Source organism: Telopea speciosissima, chromosome 3, assembly GCF_018873765.1.
Source record: "Telopea speciosissima isolate NSW1024214 ecotype Mountain lineage chromosome 3, Tspe_v1, whole genome shotgun sequence".
NCBI lineage: Eukaryota > Viridiplantae > Streptophyta > Magnoliopsida > Proteales > Proteaceae > Telopea > Telopea speciosissima.
The window spans coordinates 36,258,342-36,282,249 of NC_057918.1; the positions used below are offsets into that span (position 1 = coordinate 36,258,342).

The window sequence follows — 23,908 nt, forward strand, 5'->3', positions numbered from 1 at the left end:
TCCCTTGTTTGAGGCCAAAGCCCGGGCTTTAAACCTTGAACCTAGGTTCGGAGGAGGCGGGGAGCTCCCCCCCATCAGCTGCGGTCGTTGCCCCAAAAACCAGCCGGAAGGTGGAGGCAAGGGGGCAGCTTCTACGTTGCCTCCGGCGTAAGGCAACTGTAAGTGGGGTTCTCAGAGGCTCCCTACCTCTCCCTCTTATTACTCCAGGTCCAACAAGAAGGGGTGATGGGATCGTCGCTATACAAACCTTTAAGAATGGTGAGGGGTTGGGGACTAGAGCTTGTTTACATGCTTATCAGCTTTATGAATTTATTGGACTTACATTCAGCATTGCATTTATTCTTACATGAGATGTTTGGAGGGTGGTGGGTTACGGTCCCCACCCCGTACGTGGAATGAACCTCATTCTTGCCTTATCGCGCTTTGGAGGCACCGGTGTTAGATGGAAGGGGGCGTGACACACCGGAGTCCTCTCACCATGGATTTCTATTATTTTTTCTTTTCCACGTTCCTGCTGCCACCCTTACCAGGGTTTGGTTTGGTAGCCAGCACCCGCCTCGTGGAGGGAGAGCCGCCAGCCGGGTGTAGTCGGGTGCCCCTGCGGGTGGTGATGACACGGCGCGGGCTCCAGTAATATGGGTTGCTGGGTGGAAGGAGGACCAAAGGCTTCCCAGTTATTACATATCCCATGATAGCAGAGTGGTGTAACAATAAACGCCCAGCATTGTGATTGTGTGATTGTGCACCCCTTTTCTCTCATGCTCGGTGAGCTACCCCCCGTGACACATTCTTTTTAGTTGATGCGGATGATTCTTGTGGGCAGAGCCAGTGCTCGAGGATCATGGCGATGGTTGCCCATGATGATTGTGCCTTTTTATTGATACTTGGGACTTGTTCCCTTCTTTTGTTTTTTGGGGCCACGTGCCTTGTATAAATATTTATTGTTATACTTGTTTTGGGTTAGTTATGCTATGGTCATTGGGATATCCATCCAAACTATTTATGTATCACTTAGCCGTGTGAACATGAGGTAACTCGTAAATACTCCCGCTTATTTTATGATCGTTGGAAATGTAATATTCCTTTGTCTTTCGCACTCGATATTATTGTATTGTAATATTTGTTTATGTTGTGAGTTGGCCACGCGATCGAGATCCTGGCGGTGAGGTGGGATGACACGTGTCACCCCAATCATACTCCCCGATATTGTATTCTATCCCTTGTCGGGATAGGGGTGTGACATTGTCGTTGATCGGTGCAACTCCCACATAAGTTCTAATACGTCCGTTCCTCACTTTATCCTTCCTAGTTTTTTTGCCACACATCCATCTTAGCATCCTCATCTTGGCAACACATAGCTTCGCTATAGGGCACTTCTTAACTGCCCAACATTTCGTCCCATACATTATAGCAGGTCGGACAACAGTTCTGTAAAACCTTTGTTTTTTGGTGAAAGTTCTGTAAAACTTACATTTAAACTTTAAAGGAATGTGTCGATCACACAGTACTCCGGTCGCACATTTCCACTTCATCCATTCCACTTTAATTCTTTATGAAACATCATTACTATACCACCTTCTTTGTGTATGATAGACCCTGAATATCTGAAATAGTCACTTGGTGGAATCTCTTTCTTCCTCAATTTTCACCATGTCATCATCCATCATAGTGTAACTACAGTTACACATCATATATTCTGTCTTTGATCTACTATTCTTAAGGCCTTTTGTTTCCAAGGTCGATCTCCACATCTTTAACTTAACGTTAATCTCTATTTTTATCTCATCCACTAAAACGATATCATCGGCGAAGAGCATATACCACATGACCTCGTCTTGGATGTTTTTGGTTAAATCATTCATGATAAGCGCAAATAGATAAGGGATTAGGGCTAATCCGTGATGTAACCCAATCGTAATTGAGAATTCCTTGCCTTGGCCTCTTATAGATTTCACACTACTCACCACACTCTCATACATATCTTTGATTACATTTATATATTTATGCGACACCCCTCTCTTTACAAAAACATGTCAGATTAAATCTATAGGGACTATGTCATAGGTTTTCTCTAGGTCAATCAAAACCATATGGAGAAGGATCTCCATATGATCTTTATTAAAGGAAAAAAGAAGGTTGTCATGCTTCGTGGCACCTGCAACTAGACATAGAAAGGGCGAAATGTACTCCATTATCATGAAATGAAAAATCCCACACCTGTTGGATGCTAACGTTGGTATAGACGCAACCTGGTAGCCACCCCCTATTAATTTTGAGTCTAAAATTTGACATGTGGCTATTCATAGTGTATAAAGTATAAACCTTGGGTAGCTATTTTATTAGTTTTAAGTCTAAAAACTTCACATGTGGTTATTCATAGTTTTTAAACCATGGTATTTATTTTATTAATGTTTTCATGTTGCGTGGCGCCTACAACTAGACATAGAGGGGGTGAAATGCGCCCTACTATCATGAAATGAAAAATCCCACACCTGTTGGATGCTCACGCTGGTGTAGACGCAAACTAGTAGCCACCCCCTATTAATTTTGAGTCTAAAATTTGACATGTGGCTGTCCATACTGAATAGTATAAACCATGGGTAGCTAGTTTAGTAGTTTTAAGCCTAAAAATTTGACATGTGGCTATTCATAGTTTTTAAACATGGTAGCTTTATTAAATTTAAAACTAAAATTTGACATATGACTATTCATAATGTATAGTTTATACAAAAAAAAGCTATTCATAATGGTCCTACCCACCCAATACGTCAGCCCTAAACCGACCTAGCCCAACACAGGTTAAGATTCATTAACCCAGGCCCAGCCCAAGCCCAGCCCAAGCCCAGCCCAAGCCCAAGCCCAAGCCCATGGTTTGAAAGTCCACAGGCCTGGAAAACTTTGAGTAGGCTCCTCTATTTCGAGCCGAAATCCTGCCCTGCTATTACAAGGACACACGGCATGCCAAATAGCTAACGTTGTGACGAAAGAAAATTCACGGCAATGGTGATGTTTAATTTTTTCTTCATCAATTAGGGTGGGAACTCTTCCTTTATGGACACAGTTCATAAGACGCCCCCCACCCCCCTTTCGTGTTACTTCTCGAACTGTGTTCTCCAGCAGCTTAGCCTTCTTCTCACAAGAAAACTAAAGGCGGGATCTGTGCATTCTCTACGGACTTTAGAGTGCAGGCTTCAACAACAATTGCAGGTAACTCTCCTCTTTATCTCACCGACGATTTGTTCCTCGTTCGCATTCTCTCTAACTACTTAGTTTGTCAGATCCCTCTTTTTCCGTAGTTTTCGTTTTGTTTTCCACTGTGAACTGTGATGAGATTTCCTCCCTTCTCCTAGCTTCTCCACCATATTTTTAAACTTGTTCTTCTATTTCGGATTTACATTTACGTCACTGTTTCAAGTATTTAGATTCCATTTGTGGCATCAGTTTAGATTTCACTGCTTACGCTCTCAATGGCAGGGGAAGTTAAGAAGGAAGGGAATCAACCATGCACGCCCCCGTCCTCGTTCTCAGTAAGTTGCAAACTTATCTTTAATGTGCCTCTTACTCATTACGTAGGCGTTAACTGCGTATTATATAAAATAAATAAATGAAAATATAAATGGAAAAGTAGAAATTTTCAGTTTAAAATGTAGAAAACCTAGTATTTGCAAGCTATCTGGGGTACATAGCCTATGATTTTATATGGATGTAATTTTTTGGGCTGGATTTAACTCATTAATTTTCTGAAGCTAGAAGTTTAGCTGTTATGATTTTATGTTTCCCTAGTTTATGCATTTGTCAAAAGATAATAGTCAGGCAAGTGTGTTCAATCATGTGCCACTGAGCGTGGTAGTTAGGAATGGGTTTACAATATTAGTACTACATATATTGGGAGAAGCAGCAGCATTGCAGGGTCACCTGGGTTTGATTTATTCTCTGTGATTGTCACCGTCCATTGATAGGTTCTCAACCTCCTCTGGGGTTTTAGTTATGTGTGTCTGCAACTGGAGACCACAGAGAAGAATGATCTCATCCTGGGCTTGTACAGTGCTTGAGTGCATATATTCATCAGGCCAGAATAGATTCATTGTCTGGATGCTAACAATCGACTGAAACTTGTTCATTTCCTTGGATTGTAATATGACCTGATTCCTAGGTTTTAAGTTGCTATTTGTCCATGCCTAGAGATGACTGCATTTCTTATAATCAAGTTAAAATGTTAGATGAAATTGAAATACAATGATATCATTGAGATAGTAGTATTGTTATAAGAGTGTGTATTATTATTCTTTGTCTTTATGTTACTATGTATAAGAGAGAGCCTATGCTTATAGGTCAAGAGAGGGGTACTGTACATGTACAATATAAGTATACAAAGATGGAAGGTAGTACATGCTGTAGTACAAACATGGTACATATTTATATACATGAATATTCCTAACATCCCCCCCCCCCTCAAATTCAGTGTGGGAGAGTCGATCCCAACTTGAGTTTGGAAACTAGAGTACCAAACTGTTCTGGAAGATGACCTTTGGTGAAGATGTTGGCAATCTGATCAGAAGAGGTAATTGGTAAATACGAAGAGTGCCACGAACATGATGTTGATGCACAAAGTGACAAACTCTATATGTTTGGTGTGTTCACGAAAACATCATTGTAGGTAATCTGGATAAAACTTCTACTATCATAGTGAAGAATAGTAGCACCGGAATGTGTCACTCCCATGTGATGCAAAATTATCACCAAACTGGGCTTCTTTTATTAGAAATAAGTCTAGGGTTGGGAAAGATATATGTTGGGCCTTTGATCCCAAGGATTTTCTATGTAATAGGCCACTTTAATGAGCCTAAACTAGGGGTATATAGGTTGCATACGGGATTAGCCCAATACTTAGTTTATTTTTATGTTTTTTAATTGAACCGGTTCAAATTGGTTGCATCCAATTGGTTCAGTTTAAGTGGTCATGTGACTTGGTTAAGTGGTCATGTGACAACTTAAGTGGTCATGTGATGTAAGTTGGGCTGGATTAGGACTCTATAAGTTCAGCCATGTTTTGAGTTTATTTCCTTTAGTATTCTAGTTTCCTAGTCAGTTTAAGTTACCTAATAGGTTAGGGATAGGGTTAGGCCTTTCCTTTTTAGTGTCTAAGTCTATTTTTGAGTCTTTTATATAAGGTTGTAAGGCGGCAAAGCCTTGAATACGAATTTGATTAATGAAAAGATTTTGTTTGCTGCCATTGCTGCTGCCCTGCTCTGTTGAGTGTTGCTCCTTGCGAGTGTGCATCCTTGTGGTTCTATCAAGGTGGAAAGGGACTGGTTGAATCCAGTTGACTCCTTACGCCGTTACGGCTGGGAGGTTCTTCTTCAATTTGAAGGTGGTTCTATCCTTCACATCTGTTCAAGCTGCTGCCAGTGGATCTCTAGTAAGTTTGACACCCAATTTATTCTTCTAACCCTCTAATCCTTTCCCCCCCCCCATCGATCCCCTTTATTTTTGGTTTGAATCCCATAAACCCTAACTCCATTAAACCCTAGATCTTGCTGCCCAGCCATATTTAACCATTAGAATTATTTCAAATTCAAACCACAGCCTCTCCTTAACACCCCCTACACTCGACCCAAGCTGCTGCCCCTATTTGTCCATCAAAACCCTAATCCCCTCATCCTTCATTAATTTCCCCAAAACCCATAGTCGATCCTGACTTACTGCCCAGTTTTACAGAATTTTCAAAACACTTAAAACTCTATAATACCTATATTATTAGAGTCCTATACACCTGCCTAGCCATACCTCCTAAGCCCCCTTTCCATTATCCTAACCTAAGCCCTAGATTTGACCTAAAACTGCAATTCTGTCCTACTGAAACTGCAGAACCAACAGCCCTGTAGTTCCTTGTTATTGGTCCTGGTTTAATTGGCTTCTAGTAGGGCTTTACCCTATCTAGAACTACATTACCATGTCTTTAGCCAATGTAACCAAAGAAGTTCAAAGGCTGTATTTGTAATGATACGATATTTTGTCTCTGTGTTGGAGCGAGATGTAACAATTTGCTTCTTGCCTGACACGAGATGGTAGATCAAATAAATACTTGGTCTGAGAGAGATAGTATCCATTAGATCTAGATGAGACCTCGAAACCCAAGAAATAGCTAAGAGATCCAAGATCCTTCATTTCAAATTGCCGGTGAAGGAACTGTTTTAGTTTTGAGATGCCAATTGAATCATTGCCAGAAATAATCATATCATCCACATAAAGTAAAAGAAGAATGATGCCTTTTTCTCATTTGCGAATAAAAACTGCATTGTGATGTGCACTTGGTGTAAAGGAGAAATGATGAATAGTGCTACTAAACTTTGCAAACCAAGCACGAGGAGCATGTTTAAGACCATGCAATGCTCGATTTTACCTACATACATGGTGAGAATGATGATCATAGCCTGCTAGTGGTTGCATGTATACTTCCTCTTCAAGATCCATTTGGAATAGCGACCAATGTTTGATAGCAACAACTGCTAATCGGATACGAACAGTGGTCAAGATGGGCAACGGGATCAAAAGTCTCATCATAGTCAATGTTATACTCCTGTATGAATCCCTTTGCCACAAGATGGGCTTTATACCGCTCTATGGATATTGGAGTTTTTTTTTTTTAAAAAATCTTGTAAACCCATTTACACCATACGGCCTTCTTATCAAGATGCAATTCAACCATATCCCAAGTGTGAGTTTTAGTCATAACCTGAAGTTCTACCATTGCTTGCTGCCAAAGAAGGTTAGAACAAGTCTCACAGTAGGTCTGAGGCTCATGTAAGGAACTAATTGTGGAGAAACAATGATAATCACGAAGACGAACTAATGTAAGATAGGAATACCAGTCCCAAAAACCCACCAAATTTTGAAATAAGAATAAAATCAGAAATTAGAAAGTTAAGGTTCCTAGCCAAACCAGCCAGGTGATGGACTTCCAATTTGGATCGAGTGTAGATGGTGCTATAGGGGTGCTTGACTCCAAATTTAGTCTAGTTCTGATGGCATGATGTGGAGATATCAAAGAGACACCAAAATAGAAGGTTAGGAGAAACCTTCCAAAACAGAGCTGCTTTGGACTTCCAACAACAACCGAGTGTGAGGCTTGGTGGAAGAAGCTTGATCTGCAACTTTGGGTCACTTCTGATGGGTAAAAGTGGAGATGGAAGGCTGAGAATGAAATTAGAAGGTAAGAGGAAAATAAAAGTTTCAGGTTGTGGAATGGAGTGGAAGTCTCAGTCGAGTGGAGGTAATGGAGTGGGAAATCTGTGCTTCAAATCTCAGCAGGGTAGGTGATGGTATGAAGAAGATATGGGATTAGAAAGGTTGTAGCCTTGAGAGTTGCAAAAGATATGACACAGCTCCAATCAGTGGTTCTTCCAACAAAAACAGTCACAGTGAAGAAGAGAAGTCTTCAGTCTTGAATATGGATCATCATCAGCAGCAGCAACAACACTCGATTGACCCAAAGGTTGCTACTACTACCTCCATCCAGCAGCACAGGTAGTAGTAGCAGCAGTGGAGGTCGAGCAGGGGTAGGGTAGAAGAGAAGGTAGAAGAAGGGGGGTAGGGGGAATGGGCCTCTCACCCACAGCTATCTCAACTGTTGCAGCATAGGGAAACACCCATACTCGATGGCTAAGATGACCTGCAATTTCTTTCTCCAAAAATTTTGACTTTTCATTAAGATTTGATGCCTTTTAATAGGCAAGCTTACAATAAGAACTTCCCAAAAATAAAAGCTAATCTAAAATAAGAAACTACTGAATCCTAAGAGAAATTAACTAAATCTACTTGGCTTTATAATTTAGCCACAAAATAGAAACTAAAAAATATGGAAACTACTAAAGTGCATTCAGATCCAGTTGACTGGTCAAAGGAAGATCTTAGAAAAATCGTGGAGCATCTTTGACTGATCAAGGGGGATCTTTAACCAAATTGTGGAACATCTCAGATCCATGCCTGGCTGGCTCGAGTTGGCCCTGCTGGTTGGCTTGAGCTGGTCGATCTCTGGCCCAAAGAGGGGCCTGGTCCTTTGTCTTTTGTTCTGGCCATAATCTACATCATGAACAAGTAGTTCTCGTACCCTGGTGGAATGGCGAGTAGGTTATGACTTATGGTGTGAGAAATAGGGCTCGAGAGATGAGGAATGTGCTGAACCATTAGATAGAGCAAGCATATTGGAAGCTGGAGTCTCGTGTGGTGGTGCCAATATGAGCTCACTAGATGGACCTGCATTTGAGTCATCTGGATAGAGGTCAATGGACTGATTGAGAAAGTATGGTGAGGCAGAAGTAGCAGAGGTGTGGAAGAGATGGAAGAAAACATTCGATGCTCCCAATTGGTAACATGACGGGAGATGCGAAGACAGTTAGAGATTGGATCTCAACACCTATAACCCTTGTATTCGATGCCATAACCCAAAAAGCAACAAAGACGAGAGTGAGGCTCTAATTTTGTGCGTTCATGAGGTTGAAGGAGAACAAAACAAGCACACCCAAAAACTTTTAGAGAGGAATAGTCAGGATGAGTTCCATGCAAAAGTTCAAAAGGAGACTGATTGTGAATGACTGGTTAGGGTATGTGGTTGATAGTGTGGACGGCTGTAAGAGCAACTTCACCCCAAAACTGCTTTGGACATGAGGAGGAAAGAAGTAGTGCACAAGCAATTTCCAATATATGACGGATGTTTACGTTCGACACGACCATTTTGTTGAGATGTACCGGGACAAGAACGATGAGGCATAGTACCATTTTTGTGAAGGAAAATGAGTATCCCGACATTCCATGGCATTGTCAAATTTGAAAAATTTTGATGTTGCAAAAAACTGAATTTTGATAATTTGATAAAAATTATAATAAATTTGAGGCAACTCAGATCGATTGTGCATAAGATAAAGCCAAGTATAACGAGAGTAATCATCAACAATATGAAAAAAAATAATGAGATCCTCCCATGGTACTATTTGAAGCCGGGTCCCACACATCAGAATGAATTAAATTAAAAGGTTAGGATGAAAGTGAGTCCACCTTTATTAAATGGTAAAGCAGTTTGTTTTGCAATTTGACAGGATTGGCAATCAATTGTTTTATCCTTAACTTAACCTAATTGATCACTGGAAATTAAATGACGTAACCTACTGAGAGAAATGTGACTTAGTTGGGAATGCCATATGCTAATATGTGTGCTGGATGCCATGGAGACGATAGACTGGATGATGTAGGACAAAACATGAAGAAAAAGATGACAAAACACTGTTCACGTGAACAGTACCACAACCCCTTATTTTTCCTTGGTGGAATATTATTAGAAGATCCTGTGGGGCCTAAGACCAGATCATGTGAAGACTTTTAGAAAGGTCAATTTTGTCTATGTGTGGGGATTTAGAAGTTTAGTTTAGTTACTAATTTTAGATTTACAAAGTAGGCATAAGTTTCTATTTTATAGTTTCTAATTTTGTTCCTTGCATGTTGGTTGAACTATAAAGCCTAGTTTCTATTTTCATTAGGTTTCTATTTTTTGTAGTTTCTATTTTCTTTTAACTTGAGGTGCAAGCATAGCCCTCTAGTAATTGTAAGGCTGCTGTAGCCATTCCCCACGATTTTAAGAAGATGAATGAATATGAGTTTGCGTTGAGTGCAACTGAGTTTTTTTATCCTTGTGTGGATGAAGGGTTGAGAAACCTGGCTGGGAGAGCCGAAGCATCTTTATTTTTCCCTTCTCTTATCTTATTCCTTCCTCCTGCCCTACTCGAGCTCTGTTGGTGACTGCTGCTGTGAGTCTTCAACTGCTCTGCTGCTGCACTTGTGTCAACATTATTCCATTGCTGCTGCATCTGTGAAGGACCAGAGATCAACCCAAATCACTGCTGGAGTTGCTCCTGCTGAACTGAGACCAGGAAATCTATCCCCACACCTGCGGTTGCACCTCTTCCTAGTTCTTTGCTGCTGCAACCTTTGGATCTTCGTATCTCAGCAACTACTGATCAGACTTGGCTGAGTTTTGGATAAACCCTGCCAAGGGACCTTACATTTGATCCCAGTTTGAGCTCCTTCTGCTGGCCGATTTGGTCTGTAGCTCCTACCTTCTAAATTTGGAGTTGACATTCTAAATTGTTAATCTTCTTCTACCTTTGTTTCTGACCATTGGAATCAGCTCCTATTTGGAGGCTTACTTCATCCTACCAAGGCCTACACTCGACCTGAATTTGATCACCATCACATGGCTGAATATTAAGATTCTGTCCACTTTCTAATTCTGATTGGTGCTATTTTGATGTTATGCTGCAACCTATTATCGATCCTACTGTAGAGTGGTTCTTAGCTGAACCTCTTCTACATTATTGGATTAGGGAGTAGAGATGTCAACGGATATTCGAAAATCCGTAATCGATCTGCGTTCATATCTGTTTAGGAGAAACCGAATCCGTCCAAAACTAATCGGGTACGAGTATGATAATCCCCCCCTATCCGATTGATTATTATCCGATTCGTTTAGCAATCCGACGGTTATAAAATATCTAAAATATATCTCTGTGTCCGTCTATCCTTTTAAGTTACCTTATTAGATTTTGTTATCTTATTTTTATAATTTATAAGTTAAGACAATGTGATTCTTTTTCTATATTTTCTATTGGTTTATATATATATTGTTTTATACAATGTGATACACGTAATCACATATCGATGTGAGAAAATCAAAGACTAAGAAGAGTAGAAGAAAGGGCAGTTGGTGAACTCTCAAGTCTCAACCCTAATCCTCATCATAAAAATGGTAAAAATGTCCACAGATAGTCGAAAATTAGTATTCGATTCGTGTTCATAGCCATTTGGGAGAATCCGTATTCAAAAAATCACTATATGAAAACTATCCAAATCTGTCCGAAAACCGATAGGATATTATCCGGATCCGTCCAAATATAAACGGATGCGAATATGATAATGCCACTATCCGACCGAATTCGATCCATTTACATCTCTATTAGGGAGGTAGGCTAAGAGATATGAGTTCAAACATGCATCCTGCTTTACGGCCGGTCCCAATAGTCTGTCCTGTCTGTGGGTCCTGCACATAACAATTAACAACCATTGGCAGAAAAAGAAACATTAAAACCCTGACACAACTGTTCTACAGAGAGAAGATTTAAGCCAAGTCAGGAATTAAATACGTATCAGGTAGGGACAGGTTAGCAGGGGAAACATGACCTATGTGGCTAACAGACATACAAGAGCCATCAGCAGTATGAATGGCAGGTTAGTACTATTGGTATAAAAGTATACAAAGGTGGAAGGTAGTTTATGCTGTAGTACAAACATGGTACACATGGTGAAATGCAAACATAGTATATACAAGAATATTCCTCAACATATTGGTCATGGCTTTTAGATGTACAACGTGAATTCACATACTCATATTTTGCAGCAGAAATCTATTGGAGGGAAACATAAATTTTATTAACATTTTGTCTCTATGCATGCTTGTGCATATGGATGCATGTCTGCTGTTCAATGTTTGTGCAAGTATGCAGTGATGATGATTTTTGTTAGGACCATTATCGTTAATTATATGACACTGTAGTTTGAATATTGTATTTTGGACTTGCCTGTGCTTATACTTCTCAAAGGAGTTTATCTCGTGGGTTTAATTTACTAGATCCTGCAGCAACAATGAGAGGTTAAAATGCTGGTGATTTTCAACACTTATCAGTACATCTTTATTTATTATTGTCATGTTGCATCCTTTTTATAGGAAATTATTTTTGTATCCATTTTCATCTGAATGTAGAATCTGGATCTTCAGAAGTGCCTAAGCTTTTAAATTTTCACTCTGTCTTTCATCAACTTTTATCTTATTGCAAATCTTAAGCGTTCTATGAATTTGACTGAGCAGAGGATTCTTTGAAGCGTGAATCTGGAAGTAAAGTGCACCATGCAAATATTCAAGCATCCAAGGTAGTTTTTTGTTTTCATGTTATAATGTTTATGGTTCAATCCTTTGCACTTGAGTTCTGAATGCATTTATGTCTACTGTTCATTTTCTTCCCCAGTTTAGTGATACTGTTGAATAATGAGATGAACTAGGTTGGTACTACTGTACAAAGTAAAGAGAATAAGAAACCACAGTGATTTTTATTAAGTTATGCTATCTTACTTGCATAAAATGCACTTTGAGTTTGACTATTTTTTGGATTTGATTGTCGATACTTGTTGTGGTTAACAATTTGGCACCACTCTGATTGTTGTTTGTATTCTCAAAGTTGCTGGACAAAATTATCACACACACACACACACACACACCCACACCCACAAAAAGAAAATATTTACTCTCTTTGTCCAATTGAAACCCAATCCTTTTATGATGGTAAACTTTTAAAATAAAAAGGGAAAAAAAAAGATAGGTCAATTTCAAATGGAGAATGTTTTGAACTGCAGGAAATTTTGTTGATGTGAAGAAAAAAACTTGTTTTGAAAAACTCTATTTATGTAGAAATTACTATTTTAGTATTTCTTTTTTCTTGGGGACTAAACAATTGTTCAGCTTTGCAACTTTTTTTTCCCGGGGTAAACTGTTCTAGTTTCTTTGGGTTAACGGGAAGATCTTTAAGATCCACCACTGGGTTACTGTAGTGATCTTGGGTCTTGGTTGAATAGCATGGAGACTAGGGAGATGGTTTCATAGGATTTTGGGAGATTGCTGATTGAGGGTCATGGCAGCTCTAAGAAAGGCTCAAGAAGATTTGAGGATGTGGTTAGCTGCAACAGCCTTTCGTTGGAGGATTTTTGAAACCTTAAGGAAATAAGTTTAGTTCAGAAATTGCAGCAAATACATCTGGGTGTGGATGAATCAGCAATGAGAGTGGGAGCAGATGCTTTAGATAGAGGTGTGTTGATAAAAAAAATAATTAGAAACTTAGCTTCCCCATAGAATGTTATCTATTTATTCAGTTTTGGGTAGTTCAAGGGTTTACAAGAGCTATTAAATTGCAAGAAGGAGAAGCTCAACAAGCCTTCTATGCTGCACTGGTCCAAAAAGGACAGGCTCCATAACCACTCAGAAATGGAGCATCTAATAGTGCATTTACCTCTTAACTCTATGTTTCTCTATGCTTTCGATCTACCGAGACCCCAAAAATTAGTCTTAAGCTCCGTTTGTTTGCCAGGCAAAAAGGGGTGGGGAACTTAGAGTTGTGGGTCCCACGTGTAGTGGGGTTAATAACAGAAAAAGGAAGGATGGTAAAACAAGGGAAACCACTGTAACATTCCGCCCCCTTTTTGTTGAGTGGGATGGGAATCGTGGGATTCGAGAGAGAGAGAGAGAGAGATTCGAGATCGAGAGAGAGGTAATAAAACCCACTAAAACCCTGGTACACAAATGAGGGCTTAAGCTTTGGCTGCAACCTAGTAGACTGTTAGGGGGTGGTAATAAAAGCATTTTTGGTTTGATACTCCCCAAATTGCCCATATTACTGCATGAGTTGAAAAGAGTTTTAAGTCTCGCAGTTTTTGGGGTCTTGTCTCTGCCCTTGCCATCCTAAACATTGTGCCTGGTAGTTCTAGTTCCAGACCTCTTTGAACACAAGTTTAATGAATAAGTGGGTGAACAGTTTCTTCCTTTTGGAAAGTGTATTTTTTTTGGGTATTGTGAGTCTGTGACTTAAACAAGGAGAGACCAATGCTGTGAAATATCCAAATTATTCTTCCTTTGCATCTTAGTCTGATTTTAACATGTTCAAATAATGTTGCTGTCTAGGCATGATCCTATGCCTATGCCTTCCAGAGATCCTTTGTTTTCAAGGATTGAGAGTTGATACCAATGAAAGCGCCAAAAGTTCCATTTAAAAAAAAAAGCCTGAAGAATTCCCTTTGATCCTTTGATCGCAGATGGAAGGGGAGACCTTCAGTCCAATTCAGTTGTTTTACAACAGGCTTTGAGAGTTATAAGATTTGTTCTAGGAGCACTCTAGTATGATCCCTTTTTTTTTGGGTTGCTTTTGAAAGACCCTTTGAGGCACATTTTCAGTTATAGTTCATTAAGAATAGTTCTTCTTCCTGGGAGGTAGAGGGATGGTGCCTTGGGCAAGCTTAAAAGGGGCTGGGCTAGAGAGCTTGGACAGGAAACTGATCGAGCGAAGAATATGCTTTCAAAGCCATCTAGATTTTATGCTTAGATATCTATTGGTGTGATTCCAATAAAACTATCAGCATCATCTTCTCAAAAAAAAATTTCCCTGTCAAATCTTAGTGAGATAGTTTCTCACTTCCAGCTTAAACCACCTTGGTTATCTTTGGTCTTAGCTATTTTCTTCAAACAAATTTGACAGGCCATTAAATATCTAGATTTTATAATTAGCACCGAGGTTCTGGTTCTGATACTCAATCGCGTTGTTTTGTTCTTTTATAGTACCAATTGTTTCTTTATTTCATCTTGTTTTGTATTTTGTTTTATTTTATTTTTGTGATCGGGGGGGCATTGTGATGCTTTTGCCATTAGACCCCAGTCAACTTACAGGTTGTGGAAAAAATAAATGCAAACACTGGGAAAGTTACTAAGCAGAGAGGCACCCTCTTGGTGCCAAGGTGCCAGTTGAGGTGCGTGTTTGACTAAAGTGAGGCGCCTACAATCCGATATGTATGAAACTATGAATTAGTCAATTACATAGTTCAAAATAGCTTGTAACAAATTCACTGTATGCAACAACATTGTGCAGCTATACAAATTACAAGTAGTCAGCAACAAATAGATAACCAGTATGGAAGATGACAAGCTTGAGTTCAATGATAGCCAATGTGCAAGATAATTAGACCTGATCTTTGTATCCTAACCAATGGTCATATTTACGAGCCAGGCTCTAGTTATTCAACCAGAGCAACCTCTTAGGTCTGCAATAGTTTAATGACTATAGCAGCCTGACCACAAAAGTGCAAAATGTGTATTCATAGGTGAAGTAGTGTTAGGTGCAAGGCGACTAGGCTCAAGACATGTGCCATGTTCTTGAGCCTCAAGAGGCACAGTCCCTGATAATCCTTACCAATGGTGAGCTGGAATGAATAAAAACTACGCATTTTGTTCCCCGTTTTGATACATTTTTTTGAAGTTGTTGAAATGGATGACAAGAAATTTGATAAATACAATATTTTTCCATTCACAATCCTCATTCCCATCCGTATCCCTAAGGGGAAGGAGTATATACACAATCCTCACTATCATGGCTCTACTAAATCTATTAGTTGCCAATTTCTGTTGGAGATTCTAGAGTTCTAATAGACAAGTCACTTGGCCTGGCTTTGGTGTGCTTGAATTTGTTCTGCAGGCCGTTGCTGACATCATCCGTACTACTTTGGGCCCCCGCTCAATGCTGAAGATGCTCCTAGATGCTGGAGGAGGTATTTTATCTTCATTTACTTGTATTACTGGATAGCTTGTCATTTATCTGGTCAATCACTGGCACAGCCTACTAAATATCTTGAGTTCCTTCGGTTTTTTATTTAAGTTTGAATGTAATCTTCTGCTGTCTTTGTTCTGAACCTTATTCCTCCCCTTCTGCTATTGTGGTTAGACTTGTTTAATTTTCACACAGTATATTCATTGTCCATGGATCCCCAGGATCCTGCAGTGGCAGGAGCCTCGTGCACTGGGTATGCTGGTTTTTATATTCATTGCCCATGGTGATGTATAGATTTGGAAATGAATTATTTTGAAGGACTGCTAGTTTTGTGGTGGCCATCTCATTCAATTGTGCTACTTTGGCACTTTATGTGAGACTGCTGAGTGCTGAGAGGGATTTGTGGAAGGGTGCCTTCCATGGGGAGTAAATTCTTGTGCCAATGTGCCATAGCCTTAGATTTGATGTGAAACCATCATGCTTTATAACCAGTTAATACTATTAATATGACCAGGTGGACAAGATCAATATTATTTATCCAGATGGAAGCTTGAGGAAAGTGGTTGGTGTACATGTAACTAGATATTCAGAACCCCTGACGTGCATTTTTATTTTTTGAACAAATAACAAAACATTGAAGAAACACTCCACCAATGGTGGATAGAGATTTGACATGAAACACTCAATTTGTTGGCTTGGAGAGGGGGGGGGTTGGAGAATCACTGATTTGGATGGCATTCATGATATAATAACATATGGCATCAGGTGGATGAATTTTCGGGAAACAGCCTCTCCGCGAAACGGGGATAAGGCTGCGTACATTATGACCCTCCCCAGACTCCGCAGTGGTGGGAGCCTTGTGCACTGGGTGCGCCCTTTTTTACTGGTGGATGAATTTTCAATGCTAGATAAGAATTGGATGCTAAAGGGTTGATGATCTCCATGACTTTCTATCATGTTCTCTTTCTTTTAATTAATTAATCTTCATCTTATGTTCTGTTCCCTACTTCATTCTGTTGTTGGACACGCTCTGGATGCCTCCTATTAGAGTCCTCAGCTTCTTCCAGGTGTGAAGTCGAAAGGGATTATCATCTTCCTGATGAATTGGTTGGAGATAATTGCACTTTCTTGTCCCCCATCCCCCTCTTGTTTTGGCCATTTTTAGGGTCATTGTGCATTTCCCTTTTCTGGTAAACAGCTCATTTAATTTGTTAATTTCAGAAATTGAGTAAACACCAATGAATCAAATTATAATAATTTGGATTTCCATTGTTTGTCAAGTTTTAACATTAGATTGTTTGGTTTTCCCAAGGGAAAGCATCTGCTTATATTTTGTGTTCTTGTCAAATTAATTGGTAATTCATTAGTCCAAACGCCACCCATATTCTGCATATTGGATGAGTTTCTTTCCTTATGGTTTTTCCCAGGCATTGTAGTCACAAATGATGGAAATGCTATACTGCGTGAGTTGGACCTTGCCCATCCAGCTGCTAAGGTAGCCCTATTCAATCTCCTGCTTGATTATTGTATTTTTCCTAAAATGTTCTATTTTATTTTATTTTATTTAGGCCAAGTCATTGGATTGTACTTGCTTATCTGTGAATACAACTACTCACTTTCAATTTGTTGCACTATTTGTATCCTGAAATGGCAGTCTATGATTGAACTCAGCCGCACACAAGATGAAGAAGTAGGGGATGGAACCACTTCAGTAATTGTTCTTGGTACGTTGATATATATGCCTGCTCCACGGTAGTGTTTTCTGGAACAGAATGTGCACTTCCTGTCCTTGACATTAATGCATTATGGCAATGTTCATTTGTCAAGAGACCGCAAGATAAGAAAAGAAAATAGAAGAAAGGAAAAGAACACAAAAGAGAAATAAGAAAACAGGTATCCCTTCCTACGCTGTTCACTTTATAACAGCCAAAAGAAAAGAGGAATTTTTTTGGGGAGAAAGAGCACAGCCTTTGTACAGTTTCATAGTGAAGTTGTGATTCTAGGATCACTTCTTCAAGCAGAAAATGACAAGAACATGGAAAAATCCTGGTGATCTGAATCTTCAAGCCAAATGAATACCACCTAGAAACTTGAATTTTCTAGTAGGCCTCGCATGTTTTCCAATTGAAATTCTCGTTTTCTTGCATCCTCTGCCTAGGCGTCTAGGCGCCTTTCTCTCGCCTTGATTTCTGGTGTTGCCTTGGTCGCCTAGGCGACATAGTTGTCACGTCTTCACGGCAATCCAAGTCGGTGGAGGGGTGTCATGTCGATATATCGACATGTCGCCCGCCATGACGATCATATCGACCATGTTTTATTTTTTATTTTCTCTATTTTTAATGTCATTTAGTATGCTATAATATATACCCAATAACATCAAAAATTAACATTAAAGTGTACTACTAATCTACTATAGTTTAATTCATGAAAGTCTAATATCCATTAGTGTATATGAAATCATGGATTATCAAATAATTGATAGCAATAGTCTTGCTGATAATAAAGTTGAAAAATCATGAGAGTTGAAATATGATTCATATGAAAGTGACTACAAAAGTAACAAAACAAAAAAACAATTACAAGAACGTAATTTATATTGAGTGAATAAAGCTAATAAACAACCCATCTAAATAAATTTTTTTTTTGTTGATGTGAATATGTGATTGTGTATTAGTCAATAGTGTATTAGTGTTTTTTGTTTGACGTTTTTTTAATTTTTTTTATGTTAAGGAAAAAGCATTAAAATAAAAAATGGTTAAAAAAAGTTATTGTTAAAAAATTAAGTTTTATAATTTGAAACAACCATGTCGCCCGATATGGCCATATGTCGTGGTATGGCGTCCATGGCGACGACATGGAGGCCATATCGGTTGATATTCTTACATCATCCATATCGGTGGTCAATATGCCCACTTCTCCAGCGATATGAAGCTATGGCGCAGCCATGGCGTCGATATGGCGACGCCATGACAACTATGCTAGGCGACGCCTTGTCGCTTTGTTGGTGTCGGCTTGGTTTTAACCCCCTCGATCGCTTGGTTCGCCTAGGCGCCTTAACAACCATTCTGCCCAACCAAACAAGGCCTTATGCAAGAAGACATTGGTTAAACTTGTACTATCGTTGAGAAGATAGATTTATGTCTTCTCTACACATGTAAGGGTGGCATTCCTTAACCTGAGCAATCAACGAGATTGACATCATCAAACCTGGTTAATAGTTTGGGCAATTTGGGATGCACTTACTGAATTGAACACCATCCTCTGTTTAGCATCAAGACAATTGACCGACCTCTATAAAACTCAAGTTCTATAGGTATTCGGTATTCCTCTGTAGGCCCCCCTTCTAATCGATACTTTCATGTTTCATTCTATTTGTTTGATGGTTCCAGCTGATTTATTAATCTGCAAAAACAGATTTGTTGTAGTGGTGACTCTTTTTTGTTGTCTTTTTCCTTTCATTTTTTAGACTGGGTTGGGGGGTGTGCTTAATTTCTAAGAGGGTAATAAGAGGATTACTGATCTGTTTGAATGTAACAATGTTTGATTGTTTAAAAGCTGGCGAGATGCTTCATGTGGCTGAAGCTTTTATTGACAAGAACTATCACCCTACAGTCATTTGCCGAGGTAATTTAATGTCTTGGAAGAAGTTGATCTTTTAATTTATGTTGAAAAGAAAGTTATTTTTTCCTCCTTTTTTTTTTAAATAACTTTAACCAATTGTCACAGCATACAACCAAGCACTTGAGGACGCCATTGCTGTGCTTGACAAAATTGCTGTGTCGGTTGATGTGAATGATCGTAAGTTTCCAGATGTTTTTAGTAGCTGATCACGTTCTTTATTATTTCAGCAATTTATGCTGATATTTTCTGGAATTCCTTAGCTTCTTTCCTTCATTCTGTTGGAGCATTCCTTATGTTTTGTACTCAATTGAATCTATGCTTCACTTCAGTTGTTGGTTTTCACGTTGAAGTTTCTCTTGTTAGACAGATTGTAATACTCATATGTTGAATATGGCAGGTTCTGCAATGCTGGGACTTGTTAGGAGTTGTATTGCTACAAAGTTCACTAGTCAGTTTGGAGATCTCATTTCTGTAAGTAATTTGTCTGTTTTATCCTTTTGTCTTGGATATTCGTTATAAATCATTCTATCTCACCCATTCTGTAAGCAATTTTTTTTTTATTTTGATGGGAAAATTTGTTACCTGAATATTTGCTGTCCATGATTGTATTTTTCAGGACTTGGCTATTGATGCTACCATGACTGTGGGTGTGGATCGTGGCCAAGGATTACGAGAAGTGGATATCAAAAAGTATATAAAAGTTGAGAAGATTCCTGGTGGCCAATTAGAAGATTCTAGGGTGCTGAAAGGGGTTATGATTAACAAAGATGTTGTTACCCCTGGAAAAATGAGAAGAAAGATTTTAAATCCACGCATCATGCTTCTTGATTGCCCTCTTGAATACAAGAAGGGAGAGAATCAGACAAATGCTGAACTGCTTAAGGAAGAGGACTGGTAAGATTTAGTGTAGAGTTGCATATTTTGCATTTTGTTTAAATTATTGCCAATCTAAGCGTAAGCAGGATTTGGTACTCTGTGTCTACTGTGTGCACACATTGTGGTTGGCGGTTTGACCCTGTGTGGTGGATGCAAATGTGTTGCAATTTCCACCTAGTCCTAGTTTGGGGTGCATCTCTCAAAGCCCACTCCCATAATAAATAAATTATCAGTTTTTCTTTTATTTCTGATCGTTCTGGTTCAGGTTGTACTGGTCAGCTTATGTATTGGTTTTCAAAGGTGAACACAAGAACTGGTTGTTATGGGCGAGTTTTTTCTCTAGGTTTGTGTCAGTTGTGTACAGTAGACAAGGATGAGCTGTTTCAACTTTGTTGTTGATGCACTGTCATTGTTCCCCTTGCAGGATCTCTAATGATCTAATTAATTTTTTGGGCCCACATGGGACCACTTGTTGTCAATCAACAATATCACTTAAATACAATGTCATGGGGCTGCTGCATTATGGTGGCTGTTGAATTATTTGTTGGCTTCTCTTCCTTGGAGCCATTAGGTCACTTTATGTAGTTCTTGGTGATATTTGGTCTGGAATCTTGTTAAATGCTTAGTTTTGGTTTGTTTGGATCAATTGAATTATGATATGATCTTATGAAATTGGGCAAAAATTTTATATTTCAAACTCAAGTAGTTCTATTGGAAATGAGGGCTGACGTAACATTTATAGAGAAGTCTGTTTTTCACTTTACATGTTTCATGAACAGAAATCTAGTTATCTGAAAAATCACTCTCTGGGTGTGCAACACTAATCCGTGGAGCCTTGATTATTTTCAAGTACAAATATTACTATTAACTGAAACATGCACACGGATCTATGGAACCTTGATTACTTTCAAGTACAAGTTATTAACTGAAACATTATTGATTATTCTACTGATTTGTGTTCAACTTGCTTTGATATATTCTGAATATCATTCATTATAATTCTGGGGTTTGATCATTGCATACATGTTTTCCTTCTGAACTCTGAGCTTATAGATTTCTCACTCAAACAGTAATAAAAACCTTAGTCTGCTGGTATAGACTGTTCAGAACCCACAGCCAAGATATTTCTCTCAAAATCCTGGAAGACCTTGAGAGATTTAGTGTTTTTCTTAACTACAGCTCTTTTTTAACCTAAATCTCTTATCCTTTCAGCCAAGTTCAACTCAAATTCAACTTTGTGAACTCTAGTTGTTTCAAAGCCTCATAGTGAAAATGTTCCATGGCTTTCCCTTTGTTCCTATTAGTCCACTCAACCCGGGGGTGGGGGTAGATGGGTGTAGTTGTTTATTTAAGTTACACCTTTTTCATCAGCTAGAATGGAAAATCTGCTTCTTCCCAATTAAATGTTGGTTTGATGGCCCCCGTTTTTTGCGGTTTTGCATAGAAAAGTAGATGTTATGGTATTGTGTGTGTGAAAATGTTGATTGTTAATCATGAAATATTGCAGAACTGCTGGTAAAAGTTGTGCTGCATGTAGCTTGATTTAGTGACGGTTGAATTTTTGGCAGGGGAGTGCTTCTCAAATTGGAAGAAGAATATATTGAGAACCTCTGTGCACAGATTCTGAAATTCAAGCCCGACTTGGTAATCACAGAGAAGGGTCTTAGTGATCTAGCTTGCCATTTCTTGAGCAAGGCAGGGGTCAGTGCTATCAGAAGGTTGAGAAAGACTGACAACAACAGGATCGCTAAGGCATGTGGAGCAGTTGTGGTCAACAGACCAGATGAGCTCCAGGAATCTGATGTTGGAACAGGAGCAGGACTTTTTGAGGTCAGGAAAATTGGGGATGAGTTTTTTGCCTTCATTGAGGAGTGCAAAGACCCAAAGGCTTGTACGATTCTTCTAAGGGGTGCTAGCAAGGACCTCTTAAATGAAGTGGAAAGGAACCTTCAGGTATATTCTGAATTTGTATTCTGAGAGACTTTGTATTGTGGAATTTGTATTCTAAGAGACTTTGTATTTAAACAGGATGCCATGTCCGTAGCACGAAATATAATTAAAAATCCAAAGCTTGTTCCTGGTGGGGGTGCTTCGGAGCTGACTGTATCGGCTACACTGAAGCAGAAGAGTTCTTCTATTGAAGGCATAGAAAAGGTGAAATTGATTTTCTGACATCAATATAGTTTGAAAATCGAAATACTTGTGACTTTCTTTGTCTTACTAGCCTTTTAATAGAAGGTAGGACTTTGATTCTAGCAGCCTAGCAGTTATTATATTGTAGATAGAATGTTCAGAAGTTTCACTTTAACTAATGAAAATTCTTGCGACCAAAAAAAAAAAAAAGAATACTGAATACTCCATGTGAAAAGTGCCATGTCTTTTGCAAGTCTATGTTAAACTTTGATAGTCGTTGAGTGAATGAACTGATGACTTGCCTAATTGAAAGAAAAAACCTTTTTTGTGGTCCCTGGGGTAAGTTACCCTAGTTGTAAGTGTTAAAATTAGCTTGTCTATGGTGAGATAGAAATCTTTCTAATTAGAAGATATTACCCTCTGAAATCTCTCATTCGGGGTAAGTTACCCTAGTTGTAAGTGTTAAAATTAGCTTGTCTATGGTGAGATAGAAATCTTTCTAATTAGAAGATATTACCCTCTGAAATCTCTCATTCGACTGTCAACAGTGGCCATATGAAGCTGCCGCTATAGCCTTTGAAGCAATTCCCCGAACTTTGGCCCAGAACTGTGGTGTGAATGTGATCCGGACGATGACTGCATTGCAGGGAAAGGTAGACCAGCTGCTAGCATATATTCAGTAATCTTGAAATCTAATGGCATGGGGTAACGGGCAATTTCTATATTTATTATGATGATTTTCTTTGTTGCAGCATGCAAATGGTGAAAACCCCTGGATAGGTATTGATGGGATCACTGGTGCTATTGTGGATATGAAAGAGAAGAGGGTACCTGTAGCTTTACTCTAGTTTTTTAATCCATTACTTTGTTTTGAATTGAGATCTTGTATCTGATTCTCTCTTTTCGCTATTCAGATTTGGGATGCATATAATGTGAAGGCACAGACATTCAAGACGGCCATCGAAGCTGCTTGTATGCTATTGAGGATTGATGACATTGTGAGTGGTATCAAGAAGAAGCAAGCTCCTGGGGCTGGCCAAGGACCTTCTAAGCCTAAGATTGAGGAAGAAGGAGATGCAGACAATGAGCAGATGATTCCAGAGTAGATTCCCCCTGCTGTGGTTGTTATACTTGCATCAGTCACCTGAAGTTCCTTTGTTCCTACTAATCACATGGGTAAATATCAAAGCCTGGTCTAAAGTGAGTTTTCTACACTAATTACATGAATGACCCTTATCCCCTTTCTGTGGGGGTTATCGGGGTGGGAGAGGGATCTAAACCGTTCAATGGGTTTTTGCATTTTTGGTTTCTCCATTTCCTAGTTGAGTGTTTTTAACTTTTGGTTCTCATCAGCTGTGCAACCAATTTAGGAGACAATGGTGGATTGTAGTGGTGCAGGGTAATGAAGTTCCATAATTTCATTGTGATAGTAGTAAAAATTCAGGCAAATTTAGTGTTGGGGTTAAGTTTTTGGTCTTCCGATCGATGATGGTTGTAAGTACACTATGGCCATCGTTTACTGGACCCAAAATTCAAATTATTTAACAGGAGATTTCCGTAAGAGGTAATTTTTCTGTATTGTTGGCTGGAATTCTTATGATGCCAGAATTAGGAATACTGGGTTGGATGATTATATTCATTTACTCTGCCAGTTTAGAAGTCAATGGTGTAGCCTTTCTGCTCCTGCACATGTTCTATTTAATGTCTGAAAATAGATTAGATTAAGATTGCCTAGCAACTGAGCGCCCTGCTCTTGAATGGAAAGTAAGCAAACATTGGGGTTTTTTTTTTGGGTGGGGGGGGGGGGGGTTGGTTTTGGTTTTGGTTTTGGTTTGTTATCTAAAGATATAAGTGAATAAATATCCCATTCA

General features: G+C 39.1%; 1 protein-coding gene across 1 annotated transcript; it reads left to right on the forward strand.

The window, feature by feature from the left end:
* The first annotated feature begins 3,098 nt into the window (after positions 1 to 3,098).
* LOC122655900 (T-complex protein 1 subunit gamma) lies at positions 3,099 to 23,503 on the forward strand. The gene is made up of 15 exons (XM_043850281.1): positions 3,099 to 3,188; positions 3,475 to 3,527; positions 11,915 to 11,976; positions 15,336 to 15,408; positions 16,835 to 16,902; positions 17,062 to 17,131; positions 18,963 to 19,031; positions 19,134 to 19,205; positions 19,426 to 19,499; positions 19,645 to 19,922; positions 21,473 to 21,857; positions 21,933 to 22,058; positions 22,586 to 22,690; positions 22,790 to 22,864; positions 22,952 to 23,503. Exons 2-15 carry the CDS (start codon positions 3,503 to 3,505, stop codon positions 23,141 to 23,143), a joined length of 1,674 nt encoding a protein of 557 aa, XP_043706216.1. The 5' UTR covers positions 3,099 to 3,188; positions 3,475 to 3,502; the 3' UTR covers positions 23,144 to 23,503.
* The last annotated feature ends 405 nt before the right edge of the window (positions 23,504 to 23,908 follow it).

Excerpts from the sequence above, each read along its gene's own strand:
- LOC122655900 (XM_043850281.1), top strand. The coding sequence starts at position 3,503 with ATGCACGCCCCCGTCCTCGTTCTCA. Across the intron at positions 19,923-21,472 it reads CTGCTTAAGGAAGAGGACTG|GGGAGTGCTTCTCAAATTGG; the intron begins GTAAGATTTAGT and ends AATTTTTGGCAG. Across the intron at positions 22,691-22,789 it reads TGACTGCATTGCAGGGAAAG|CATGCAAATGGTGAAAACCC; the intron begins GTAGACCAGCTG and ends TCTTTGTTGCAG.